The sequence below is a fragment of the Gopherus evgoodei genome, chromosome 1 (assembly GCF_007399415.2).
Source record: "Gopherus evgoodei ecotype Sinaloan lineage chromosome 1, rGopEvg1_v1.p, whole genome shotgun sequence".
Classification (NCBI taxonomy): Eukaryota; Metazoa; Chordata; order Testudines; family Testudinidae; genus Gopherus; species Gopherus evgoodei.
In genome coordinates, this window is record NC_044322.1 from 114,797,963 (window position 1) to 114,810,343 (window position 12,381).

At 39.6% G+C, this 12,381-nt stretch overlaps 1 protein-coding gene across 5 annotated transcripts in view; it reads left to right on the forward strand.

Moving 5' to 3' along the window:
* FHL2 (four and a half LIM domains 2) overlaps positions 1-11,735 on the forward strand; it is a 62,870-nt gene extending 51,135 nt beyond the window's left edge. For 4 of the 5 annotated variants that reach the window (XM_030569738.1, XM_030569730.1, XM_030569711.1 and 1 more), the window contains 4 exons: positions 4,463-4,637; positions 7,509-7,678; positions 8,871-9,057; positions 10,908-11,735. In XM_030569738.1, coding sequence (XP_030425598.1) covers positions 4,463-4,637; positions 7,509-7,678; positions 8,871-9,057; positions 10,908-11,059 — 684 coding nt within the window. In that variant the 3' untranslated portion in view covers positions 11,060-11,735. Of the gene's footprint in view, positions 1-4,452; positions 4,638-7,508; positions 7,679-8,870; positions 9,058-10,907 lie in introns of all 5 variants that reach the window. The other variant, XM_030569749.1, reaches the window with a different exon arrangement.
* The last annotated feature ends 646 nt before the right edge of the window (positions 11,736-12,381 follow it).

The window sequence follows — 12,381 nt, forward strand, 5'->3', positions numbered from 1 at the left end:
TGCCTTCTAAGGAGAATATTGTTTCTAGTAAAAATGCTGATGCTTTCACTAATTCATGAACACAAATATATTTGGTTACTTTCCTGTTCATAACCTCTCTAATCTCCTTTTTCCTATTGTGGTCTCTGAGGAGACCAAGTTCAGTGGAAAACACAATGGCTTAAGTAGTAAAGCCTAACTAAAAAACAATACTTTTTCAGGGCAATAAGGGATTTATGTTTATAAAACCTGGTAGTTCTAATCTTATGGTTTTGTTCAGTTAAAAAAAAATGTTATTCACCTACAGTCATATCACAAAAGAGGAAAAATATCCTGAACATGTAAATTATGGAAGAATTATGGAAAAAATATGATCTCACCCTCACTTAAGAAGGCTTAATTTGGAGAATTTTGCTTTGAGGACAACATTATGTAATGCAGGTTTGACCTTTGTGGAAAGATCAGGCTGAGAAGCACCCCCATCCTGTTTCTAATTCATACAAGTTTATTAAATTAGGGAGTTTTTAATCATCAAATGAAGCCAGCTAGGGGAGGAAAATTATATTTTGAGCTCAGAAGGAAAGTAACTTACTTAAGTGCTAAATATTTCCCCTGTAGATTCTGCTACAGGCTTTTTTTAAGCTCTGCAGAAGCATGCAATTTCTCCCCTCTGCTTTAACCAGTAACACATATCCCTGAGATTTGTCTAGAGCGCCCTTTCTTTGTGTAGGTTATAGAACATTCATACCATAAACAAATGTTCACGCGTACACATACGTACACACACAGAGTTTCAACTTCCTTACTTTGGTCGGAGACCCATGATCCATCCAAGGTAACCCTTCTACATTTCGCACCTGTGCTTGTTTCCCATAACAATAGGATAACAGAATCTCTCAACTGTACATCAGTTGGCACAAGCTAAAACATACATTTTCAAAAACAGCCTTTAAAGTTTCACCCACAATATTGGAAGCTGGTTTAAAAATCAAGGTCAGTGGACACATTGGGCCAGATCCTCATCTGCACTCAGGCTGCTTTGCTCCACTCTGGTTGCACAAAGCTGCTATGAAGCCAGCTTAACCATTTGAGGATGCCTTCTAATGCTGGGGGATCCTTGGATGTCATACTACCATGATAATGGCTTTATGTCACTCCCTCCTGGCCTCATACACTTAGTGAGGATGGATCGAGTGGCTTTATAGCCATGATCCCTGCTGCTGGAACAGCTCCTTGGATTTGTGAGCAGCCAGTGCAAATTAGAGGAGGTCTGAGGCTGCTCTAGCTTGCACTGGAGACTGGTCCAGCTATAGGACATAATTTGGCTTCAAGTCACCATTGCACATGCAGCTCAACCACAGCTCAGCAATTTCTCTAAGCCAATATGTCTACATTACACTTCAAGATTTAACCTAGCTTTGGTTAGTTTTGATGACTCTAGAGGTTTCTGGACAAAAAACAGTTCATTGTTAAAGAAAAGGGAAAGGAATAGGCTTCATTATTTCAAACTTGAAAAAGCGCAAGTTACATTTTTGGTGAGGCCTATATAAACAAAAAGGAAAAAAATAAGCAGTTAACAGATACCAACTTTAGAGGTAAAAAATACTTTGAAGAACAGCAAAAAAAAAAAAAAAAAAAAAAAAAAAAAAAAAAGGAGGAGGGGGAGGGAAGAGAAAAATTCTTATTTTTTCCAGTTTCCCAAGTTTAAAAATGCCTCCACAGTTTCACAAAAGATAACAATAAAGAAAATAGATTTGCAGTCATTCCATTTTCCAGCAAGCAAATTTCACATTTTGGAAAACTCTCTGTTGGCTCTAGGTTGCACTTTTCCAGGAAAAATATTATTCCTTGGAGATCAAGTTGTTCAACTTCCTTTCAAGAAAGAAATGTAAATATCAATCTGTTGAACAAAATAGGTTTGTTTTTTTCATTTTAATGTTAGAAAATCTGAAATTTAAGGGTCAGAAACTGGTTTCTTTGAGAAGGTTTTGTCTGACGTGAACAGAGCAAGTTGTATGAATAACTCTTTGAAAACAGTGAAATAGGAACCTCTATGGGTTTTACACTTTGTGTGACCTCAGAGTTGGAAAAACAAGAACATCCTCAATTACTACTTGAAAAGAGATTTTGAGGGAGTTGAGGGAGCAGGGCAGGTATTCAAACAAGATTTTCTCACTGTGCCACTGTTAATGATCTGTCTCACTGATGATAGTAAAATGCTGACATTCCTTGGTTCATTCTTCTCTCTTCTGTTCACTAATATAATTTAGTGCAAGCAGTTTGTCCAAATTATAGGTAAGTTTTTAAATGGAAAGAGAAAGCTTAGTTTTTCCAGTGTATTTTAAAAATTGCCTTTTCATGATACAGGAATCAATGCAAACTCTGAGAACCTATACATTTAAGAGGCCCTTGGGTAAGTCAAGCATTCTGATTATTCAACCTACGCAAAAATGCAATGGGATGCTGTCTTTTTTTTTTTTCCAAAACTTCTTCAGTTGAGATTTATTTTGTAAAATCAGGATGGTTTGGATCTCGATTTTATCTGAAACACCAAAGACTTTGGGAGTTACAGTAGACATGAGTTTTTAATAATTCCTAAAAGGACAATCCTTTGAAATCATTTTCTGCACTGATATTTCAGTAGAAGAAATATTGTTTGGAACTGTGATGCCAATCCTAGTATCAGACAGTTCTAGAGTGGCACCTACGGAAATGATGTGAAATCACATCTATTTGGGGTGCCCATGGCAAAGCAGCAACGTAAGTAGCAGCAAAGTGGTAGTGACAGTTCTGACCCCTATTTAGCATCTAAGTAAAACTGAACTGAAGCTAGTCCTAAAAAATGGAGAGATACATGGCCAGTTCGATCCTTAGTGTAACTCCATTAACAAATGGAATTAATACCAGAGCTGAATGTGGAACAGAGATTTCTGCCATGACTCATGTTAAGAAGGAATGATCTAGAAGACAGCAATGGCCAAGATGGAGATCGAAAATATATTGTATTTCTATTAATGACTTAATTGTCAGGGGAAATACATAAATGAGATTACTTGTGTGTCTGCGGTATTACAAAAAGCAACGGTTACATTGTTTTTTGGGTTTTGTTTAAAGCTTATTGTAAAGGAGATAGAATTATCTTTTGCCCTTTTGAGTAACGACAGCAAATCAGTTCGTCGTCAAGCAGAACAATTTGTTTTCCTGAGCTGTATGAATAAGCCTCAAATGAATAAGCCTGGCTATGTGATTCAGACTTGGATATCCTTGTGTAACCCTTCTGCCCATCAGAGTTAGCAGCATCAATGGCTGGTTCAGTATCTGGGAATCCCTTTTCAATAAACACAATACAAAACTGGCTCGAGCCCCCATCCAGTGACCTGGGACAATTACATACCACCCCCCGGGTGCCTCTAAGAGGCAATACTTCCCCTCTTGCAAGCACAGAGTCTGAGTGTAGCAAAAGCCTTTTAATAAAGGAGGGAAACAATGTGGCATTATGTGGCGAAACACAACAAACAGGATTCATAACACAAACCATGAGCAAAAGACCCACCCCCAAGTAAGCTTGTCAGTGTCCTTTTCTCCTCAGGGTCTTAAGTCCAGAAACTCAACCCCATCCACAGTTTCTGTCCTTGGTCAGTGCAGCCCCCAGAGTTCAGAAGTTCATCTGCAGAGTTCACCTCCCAGACTGAGTGGAAGGAGGCAGAGGTATGGGGACACCTTACACGCTCCGCTGCTCAGGTCAACGGCTGATTACCACGCCTCTCCACAGGGTCTCTGCTGGGTTCTTCAATGCCAGCCGCATCACTCTACCAGCCAGCCTGCTGGCCACTCCTCTCTGCTAGTTATCCTGCTAGCCACTCACCAACTTGTCTTCAGGCCCTTCCCCTATTTAACACATCTCTCAGTAATTTCAGCCCCTCTTAGTAAGGGGGCCTCAGTGTTAGCATGCTCAGAACCACTAGCCCAGAGTATGTCTGATGCTTAGACCTAGAAATCAGCAATTTCAGCTCTGCAACACCTAACAAGACTACCATGGAGAGGTCAAGGGCACCCATACTACCAGGTACAGATACCTGTCTTCAGTCTCTCTCAATTCACTGGGCTGTGGAACCCATGTTCCTTGCCTAGCAAGTGCTACTTAGTTGAGGGCAAGTTCCTCCATCATAAAATGCCAAGTACAGTTCTACTGTGCTTGGTTCACATAACCAGGATAACAACACTTTATTACTCCTGTTCCAATACCAAAGAGACTGGAGATCCCATAGCAGTCAAAGTGACCATTTGGGCAAGCAGTCCATCATGCTAGACAGTGTGGGTGTGCCCATTGAAACAAGATCAGCGCCTGAAGTCCTTTTCCACAGCTCACCACCAGATGTCAGGGTAGAGCTCATTCTGACTCTGCTTACACTTGGATAGTCTCCCAATTTACAATTGTGAAAATTATTCATTCTGTTTATTCTGTGGTTTTGGATTTCTACAGGATCTGTCCTACAAGGACCGACACTGGCATGAAACCTGTTTCCACTGTTTCCAATGCAAGAACTCATTGGTGGACAAACCTTTTGCTGCAAAAGAGGAGCATCTACTTTGTACTGAATGCTATTCCAATGAATACTCTTCCAAATGCAATGAGTGCAAGAAGACTATCATGCCAGGTTAGGATATACCATTTTCATTTGTCTGTACTTTAAAGGCCTGCCCCAAAGCCCACTGAAGTCATTGACAGTCTCTCAACTTCATTTCATTTGATATGGTTTAAAGGCCAAAGGAACCATTTTCTGTATATCACAGGCTGTTCATTCTCATCCAGATGCCCCTATATTAAGTTCAAAGACTTTACTTATACTAAAGCATTTCAGTCCTCAGGAAATTAAACTATGTGCCACTGGGAAACAGCAGGAGAGAGGAAGGTGTCCAAATGCCAAGGCTGCTGCAATGGCATGAAATTGGATGAGACCAAAAAGTAAAGGCCGAGTCAAATATCAAAACTAACCCCAGCATCCTTTGTAACAAACATCTTAACAACACTGAATGTCCTAATTCATAATCTGATGGGCCAGTTGGGGATGTTACAACCTATGTTTTAAGTTATCCAGATCACCTAATTCACATAAAAGATCTCCATACATCCATTATACAAATGAGATGGATTAATACAAAGAAAGGGGGAAAAGTAAGTTCAATTCTATTTTTAATTCAATGTTTTATAAGCATTCACATCGTGCCATAATCAATTTGTACACTATATATGAAAGTTTTATGCAGTCTGGACAGCCAAAGTTCTTATACACCTTGTCTGTCTAGTTCTGTCTCTCTTTCTTGTACACCATCTTGACTGGCTGCTACCATTTGAAGAGCAGCAGGGTGTTTTTAAAGTTTAACTTTTTACTCCAATAGCTAAATTGGGAGCTAAATACTCCCAGTTTAGCTTTTTAACAAAATGTGAAAAAAGCAGCCAGGCTACCTCCAAAGTGCTGCTGAGTGCTGAATCTGAAAAGATAGAACCATTTCCCTTTCAAGCTCAGCTATGTAAAAAACAGCTGCCTCTCAACAGCCTGAAACTTGGGTATATGGCAACAGACTATTGAAACGTGCTCTGTAGTTTATAATGCTATAGCATTCCATAACAATGTGAAGGGTTAAAAGGCCAGAGGTTGGGGCTTGGTCTAGAAATAGATAATGAAAACAGTTTTTACTCTTAAAATTCAGGAATCCGTATACACGCCTGGTAATGATCAGTGATATGATGTTATTCAGCTGAATCCTTTCTGAATTGGCATTTTCATGTCAACCATGTAAAAATTGGCATGGCTGCCTCACAGGCCATGACATAAAAATTGCAGGGGCTTGGGATATAAGATAAGATGTACAAATAGAAATCATGCAAATGTGTTTAAAAGCAGATGGCCAAAATTGCTCAGGGTTCCACATTTGCACTCTCTTTCTCCTTTTCAGGGGTATTGATACATTAGTTGTGTTTTATTAGTTGAGAAGTGTAGCTAATTGTGTAATTTTTAATTGTGAAGAGGAATGTTTATGAACATTATTTAAATTTAGCCATCTTCTAGTGTTTGGTGTACTCCATTTATTTTAAGCTTACAACCCAGACAGGATATCAATTAACCAAACATTTTGCAACCACATCACTACCTAATGTATGCAGATAAAGCCACCATCACACTTGGTAATCAGGCTGCTTTACACCAGTGTTTTTCAAAGTTCAAGTCGGTCACGGCATGTCAGACGCTGGGTCATTCTGGTCAGCACTGTCGACAGGGACATTAAAAGTCCTGTTGGTGGTGCTATCCAGCTAAGGCAGGTTAGTGCCTACCTTTTCTGATACCATGCAGTACCCTGGAAGCGGTCAGCAGTGGGTCTGGCTTCTAGGCAGGGGAGTCAGGGGACTCCATGTGCTGCCCCTGCCCTGACCCCTTCCTGCACCCCAACACCTGCCCTGAGCCCCCGCAAACCCGGAGACCCTCCTGCACTTCCTGCAGATGTGGTTGATGTGGTTCAAAAAAGATATATTGGAATTGGAAAAGGTTCAGAAAAAGGCAACAAAAATTATTAGGGGTATAAAACAGCTTCTATATGAGGAATGATTATTAAGACTGGGACTTTTCAACTTGGAAAAGAGACAGCTAAGGGGGGATATAACTGAGGTTTATAAAACCATGACTGGTGTGGAAAAAGTAAATAAGGAAATGTTATTTACTCCTTCTCATTACACAAGAACTAGGGGTCACCAAATGAAATTAATAGGCAGCAAGACTAAAACAAATAAAAGGAAGTATTTCTTCACACAACACACAGTCAACTTGTGGAACTCCTTGCTGGAGGATGTTGTGAAGGCCAAGACTATAACAGGCTTCAAAATAGAACTAGATACATTCATGGAGGATAGGCCCATCAATGGCTATTAGCCAGGATGGGCAGGGATGGTGTCCCTAGCCTCTGTTTGTCAGAAGCTGGGAATGAGCGATGGGATGGATCACTTGATGATTATCTGTTCTGTTCATTCCCTCTGGGGCACCTGGCACTGGCCATTGTTGGTAGACAGGATACTGGGCTAGATGGACCTTTGGTCTGACCCAGTATGGCTGTTCTTATGTATAAAGGTCTGGGACTAACATAACTGGCATTTCCATCAGACTAGTCCTTATGCTTGTATCTGAGGCACAAACACAAAGCAGAAACAAAATGAAGAAATAACTGCAGGACTTTAATAAAAGGTGTGGAACAGAGCAAAGGTAAGGCTAATACTGCAGATTTCACAAGAATTCCTAATGAATGAATTCTCACAGTGCCATCTGAAGGAAGCCTGAGGCTCTCCATAGCTACTCTAATCTTCTTACCATAACTCACGCACTCTGGAAACTTCCTCTGTGAACAGCACCCAACTCCTTGCTATGCTAACTAATCACTACACAGGTTCTAGCAATCAGTAGAACCAAGTCAAAACTACAGTGGTTAAAACTGCTCTGTCAGGATGAAGGGCTTCATTTTGTGCTTTGATCTCATGACAGGTACACGCAAGATGGAGTATAAGGGTAATAGCTGGCATGAGACCTGCTTTATCTGCCATCGTTGTCAACAACCAATTGGAACAAAGAGCTTCATCCCCAAAGATAATCAAAACTTCTGCGTACCCTGCTATGAAAAGCAGTTTGCCATGCAGTGTGTCCAGTGTAAGAAGGTATTATTCTTAAATTATGTACCTCAAATTTACAAATTTGTCATATCTGTCATTTCAAATTGGTGGAGGGTTTTTTTGTTTTTCTGTGTGTGAGATAAATTGTTATGAAAACAATGATAAAATCAGCTGACCTTAGGAAATGCAGTACAACTTTAGGGTCCAATCCTGCAAACCCTTAACAACAAACTCAATGCTTATTACCATGAGATGTTTCCTACAAGGGGATGACATCTTCTGAGTGTGGGAAAGGCACGCAGCGTGAAATTTTCAAATTAAAGCACTCAGCAGTGATCCGATCCAGCTCCCACTGAACTCAATAATATTTTCCCATTGACTTCAAGAGGAGCTGAATTAGGATAATGCTGAGTCCTTTTGGAAATTCCAACCACAAAGTTCAAGAGGAAAAAAGAAAGAGTTGCCATGTTTATAGCATATATTTTCTGAAATCAACATTTTTGAAGTTACTACTCTATAATAGGTCACAGGCATTTGCTAGATCAGGTCAATTATTTGCACAACATATTTCCTACAATTCATACACCACCATTCTTAGTGAATTAGAATTAAAAAATACCAGCGGAAGAAATAAATTAATGACTTGATCCTGCAACCCAAAGTCTTGTGGCTGATTCCTTCCTCACATAATTTAGTATCACTGACTTCAGTGGGATGGTTTGAGTGACTCGTTATGTAATGGATGTCCAGGACTGGGTCAAAGAGAAGAGATACATTTTAAGCAGAGATTTGAAATTAAAAGGTCCTCTGATGAGGAGGAAAAATAAAAGGAGGCTGTTTCAGACAGCAGAAGCTGCAGAGATAAATTGTTTTACCACCAGAGATGGTATGTGAAAGCATGGAAAGAAGGCCAATGCTGAGGTGAGCACAAGGAAAAGAGTAGAGGAAAACAGGGAAATGAAGCAGGATGGTGTAAGGGTTTTATATACAAGAGGACAATTTTAAGCAAGATTACAAGGTGAAAAGGGAGCAAATGAGTTGTTTAAAGATGAGACTTTGCATAATTGGGCATGATAATAACTTATCCCAAACCAAGGCTTCCCTCTCAAGGTCAGTTCCTGCCAGTAATCATAAATGTTATTCCTGGTTTTAAAAAGAAGTCATCCTCAGTAAGAAAGTGACCTCACAAAACCTCTTTTATTCTTGAAAAAAAAACCAAAACCCATCACCACCACAGGCTATCACTACAGGAGGTGTAACTTACCGGGAGCAGCCCTGGCACAAGGAGTGCTTTGTTTGTACTGGATGCAAGAAGCAGTTGTCTGGACAGCGCTTTACCTCCCGGGATGAGTTTGCATATTGCCTGAGCTGCTTCTGCAACCTCTATGCCAAAAAATGTGCTGGATGCACCAACCCCATCAGTGGTAGGTGTCTTACTACCATGATCTTCAGAAATGTAGAAGCAATTAATTTTAAAAATATTTGTTAGAAATGTAGTAGTCAGGTTAGTTTAAGAGACCCAACAAATATCCCAGTCATATCATATCCTGGATTTGAGCACTTTTACTTGTGCAATCTTTGGAGTCTTGGAAAAATTGGAATGAGTCCTTACTTTGATTTTTTCTCCTTTTCATTTGATTTCTAGGGAGCATGTAGACATATCCTAAAACAGCTATGCATACAGTAGGACATACATACCCTATATGGTATTCAACCTGCTTTTATTTCTGAGACACTACTGCATTCATCAACAATAGTTTCCCTCCCAATAGAAAGTACTTTTAATTATGTCTCATTCAACTGCAATGGGGTTTTCCTGGATTCTCAAGATAGGCGCTTAGAAATCGCAAAGCTTTGATATAAAAATATTAAAGAGAACAATTATATAGTGCTATATTAACATCACTAAGCATAAAAATATAACCCTCCATGTGAGGTGGTCAATGCTTCAGACATGCGAGTTATACAGTCCAAGACTGAGGTTCTGAGCCACAGCTCGGAGAGAGTCTCTCATCCGACACTACCATTGCTTTGCCCCAGGCCATTATTTCACTCATTGCCTGTCTGCTTACACTTCTCTTGCCATTACCAATAGTCCATTTAGCACTTCTTTGCCATCATGGAAATTCAACATTTTCTATCTTTATGCTGCAATCTCCCCCTTTGAGCTTTTTGATACTAACTTCACTTCCTTCCCAACTGTCCAAAATACTCTTGACAAAATCATCTCTCACTTGTCAATTCAACCACCTTGCACACATCCTTTCAGTCTCTTCACTGACTGGGACGGCACTGCTCCCTCGGCATCAGGTTCAAACAGCTTGTTCTTGCTTTCAAGGTCATGCAACACATAGCTCATACTGAAATATGGGCCCTGTCCCCTTTCACCCTCCTCCAAACTTCTGCTTCACCAATGAGGCTATCCTCAATGGCCCCTTCACCTCTTTCTCTCAAATATTTTTGCACTTTCTTCCCATGCTTCTACTTTATTGACACACCCTCCTCAAAACTGTCAAACCATTGCCTTCGCTCTACTCAGGTCACTCAGTCCTAGTTCTGCAATATCACCTTCACAATTGAGCAAGTTCACTTTAAAAAAAAAAAAATTACAAACCCTGATCTTCAAGACATATGTATCCCTGTACTGAATAACTGTGTTATCTTATTTCTGTAACCCATATCTTTCCTCTCTGTTCTGACTCCCTGGTGTACATTATACCTCATTTCTCTGTCAAATCCATCAGTTAAGGCTCAAGTCCATCACTTAAGCTCCAGTTCCTACTCACATTGAGTAGCATGAAGAATAAGGGCTGGTCTATGCTAGAAAATTACATCAAACCAGTGATGTCATCCAAGGATGTGAAAAATCCACACCCTTGAGTGACATAGTTAAGCCAACCTAAATCTGCATGTGGACAGCACTAGGTCAATGGAAGAATTCTTCCATTTATCTAGCTACTGCCTCTCTGGGAGGTAGATTATCTACGCCAATGGGAGAACCTCTCCCATTGACAAAGGAAGTATCTACACGGAAGCTCTACAGAAGCGCAGCTGTAGTGTTTTAATTGTAGATAAGCCGTAGGATACTACTCACCATGTGTAAGGATGGCAAAATTAGACAAACAAAGCAGGAATGGAATTCTCTCTCACAACAAGTTTATTTCATTTCCTTATATATGATATCAGTAGCAGTCCCCAAATAGCATTCTTACACTAAGTCACCTGATGACTGGTACTCCATTGTTTTTCCTTATTACTTTTGGTTTTTAAATAGGACTCGGAGGAACCAAGTATATCTCCTTTGAAGAACGGCAGTGGCATAATGACTGCTTTAACTGTAAGAAGTGTTCTCTTTCATTAGTGGGCCGCGGCTTCCTTACAGAAAGGGATGACATCCTTTGCCCCGAGTGTGGGAAAGATATTTAAAGTTTAAAACAAGGAGGAAAGCAGAACTATGCTTGCAATACATATTTTTTGAAACATGCGATGTTGTGTACTAGCTTTAGTCAACCATATGAAGACTTTACTCTTCTGTGTTTCTCAGTACCATTCACATCACGTAACCTTTATTTCCCTCCAGATTGTCTAAATCCAAAGGCGGATTGGGAGGGGGGCAACAAATGATTTCAGAATCGCTAGGTGGGTTGTTGATGGTTAAGAATTTACACAGTTAACCAAGATAAGTGCAAGACTTGAGATATGAAATGTTTTGCCTGTTATTGACATTTTCTTTTCTTCACTGAATATTTGAATTTACAAACCTGACTTAGTCTTCAAGAGAGTGATATGTTTGAAAGATTACAGGTGAAATCTTGACCCACTGAAGTAAAAACTCCATTTGACTTCAATAAGGCCAGGAATTCAAGCTTAGTGTTCTTAGAATGTGTAATTGCAGTGTGCTGTCAAGGGTGTAGAAAGATGAGAATGTAGCATGTGTATCAGTGTTAAAGGATCTGTGCTATGCCTTAACTAGGAGAAAATGATTATTAATCATTTAAGTGGGAGTGTTCTGTAACAAATATTTTATTGCATGATTAGATGATCGTTGTGTGAAATACAAATTCTGTTGTATCAATTGAAACTACACTGCATAGTGTATTTCTTAATAAAATCATTTAATAAATTCAAATTTTGTGATTTTGATTTTTTAAATTATTTTTAATGTGTCAACATTTTCTAAAGTAGAGTGTATGTAGAATGCTTCCAAAGTTTTAAAAAATACAACATAAACCATATAATACAACCCAGTACTACTGAATTTGCAAGGTTCTGATAATTATCCGCAAATGGACGCACCAAAATAGCAGGTAATCTCCCATTGATTCCAATGGGTGGAAGACTCTCCAAACAGAAATGAATAACTGAAATGTGCAAAAAGACCAAAGTAATATCATCCACTACAATAATTAATGTATGCTCAATTGCTGTATTTAAAAACTGGTAAAAAGTATTCTTCTGAAAATAAAGTTTTAACATCAACTACAATTTGAGGTAGTTGTTCAATTTAGAATCCATATGGCCTTATATAAAAATGCTGACCATGTCCAAAATATTGGTTTCTGTATCCGTGTTTGCATCCGAGACATCTGTTGACAAGTTTGTTCCCATATACGATACAGTACTATCGGCTAGTCCAGGGGTAGGCAACCTATGGCATACGTGCCAAAGGCAGCACGTGAGCTGATTTCCAGTGGCAATCACACTGCCCAGGTCCTGGCCACGGGTCCAGGGGGCTCTGCATTTTAATT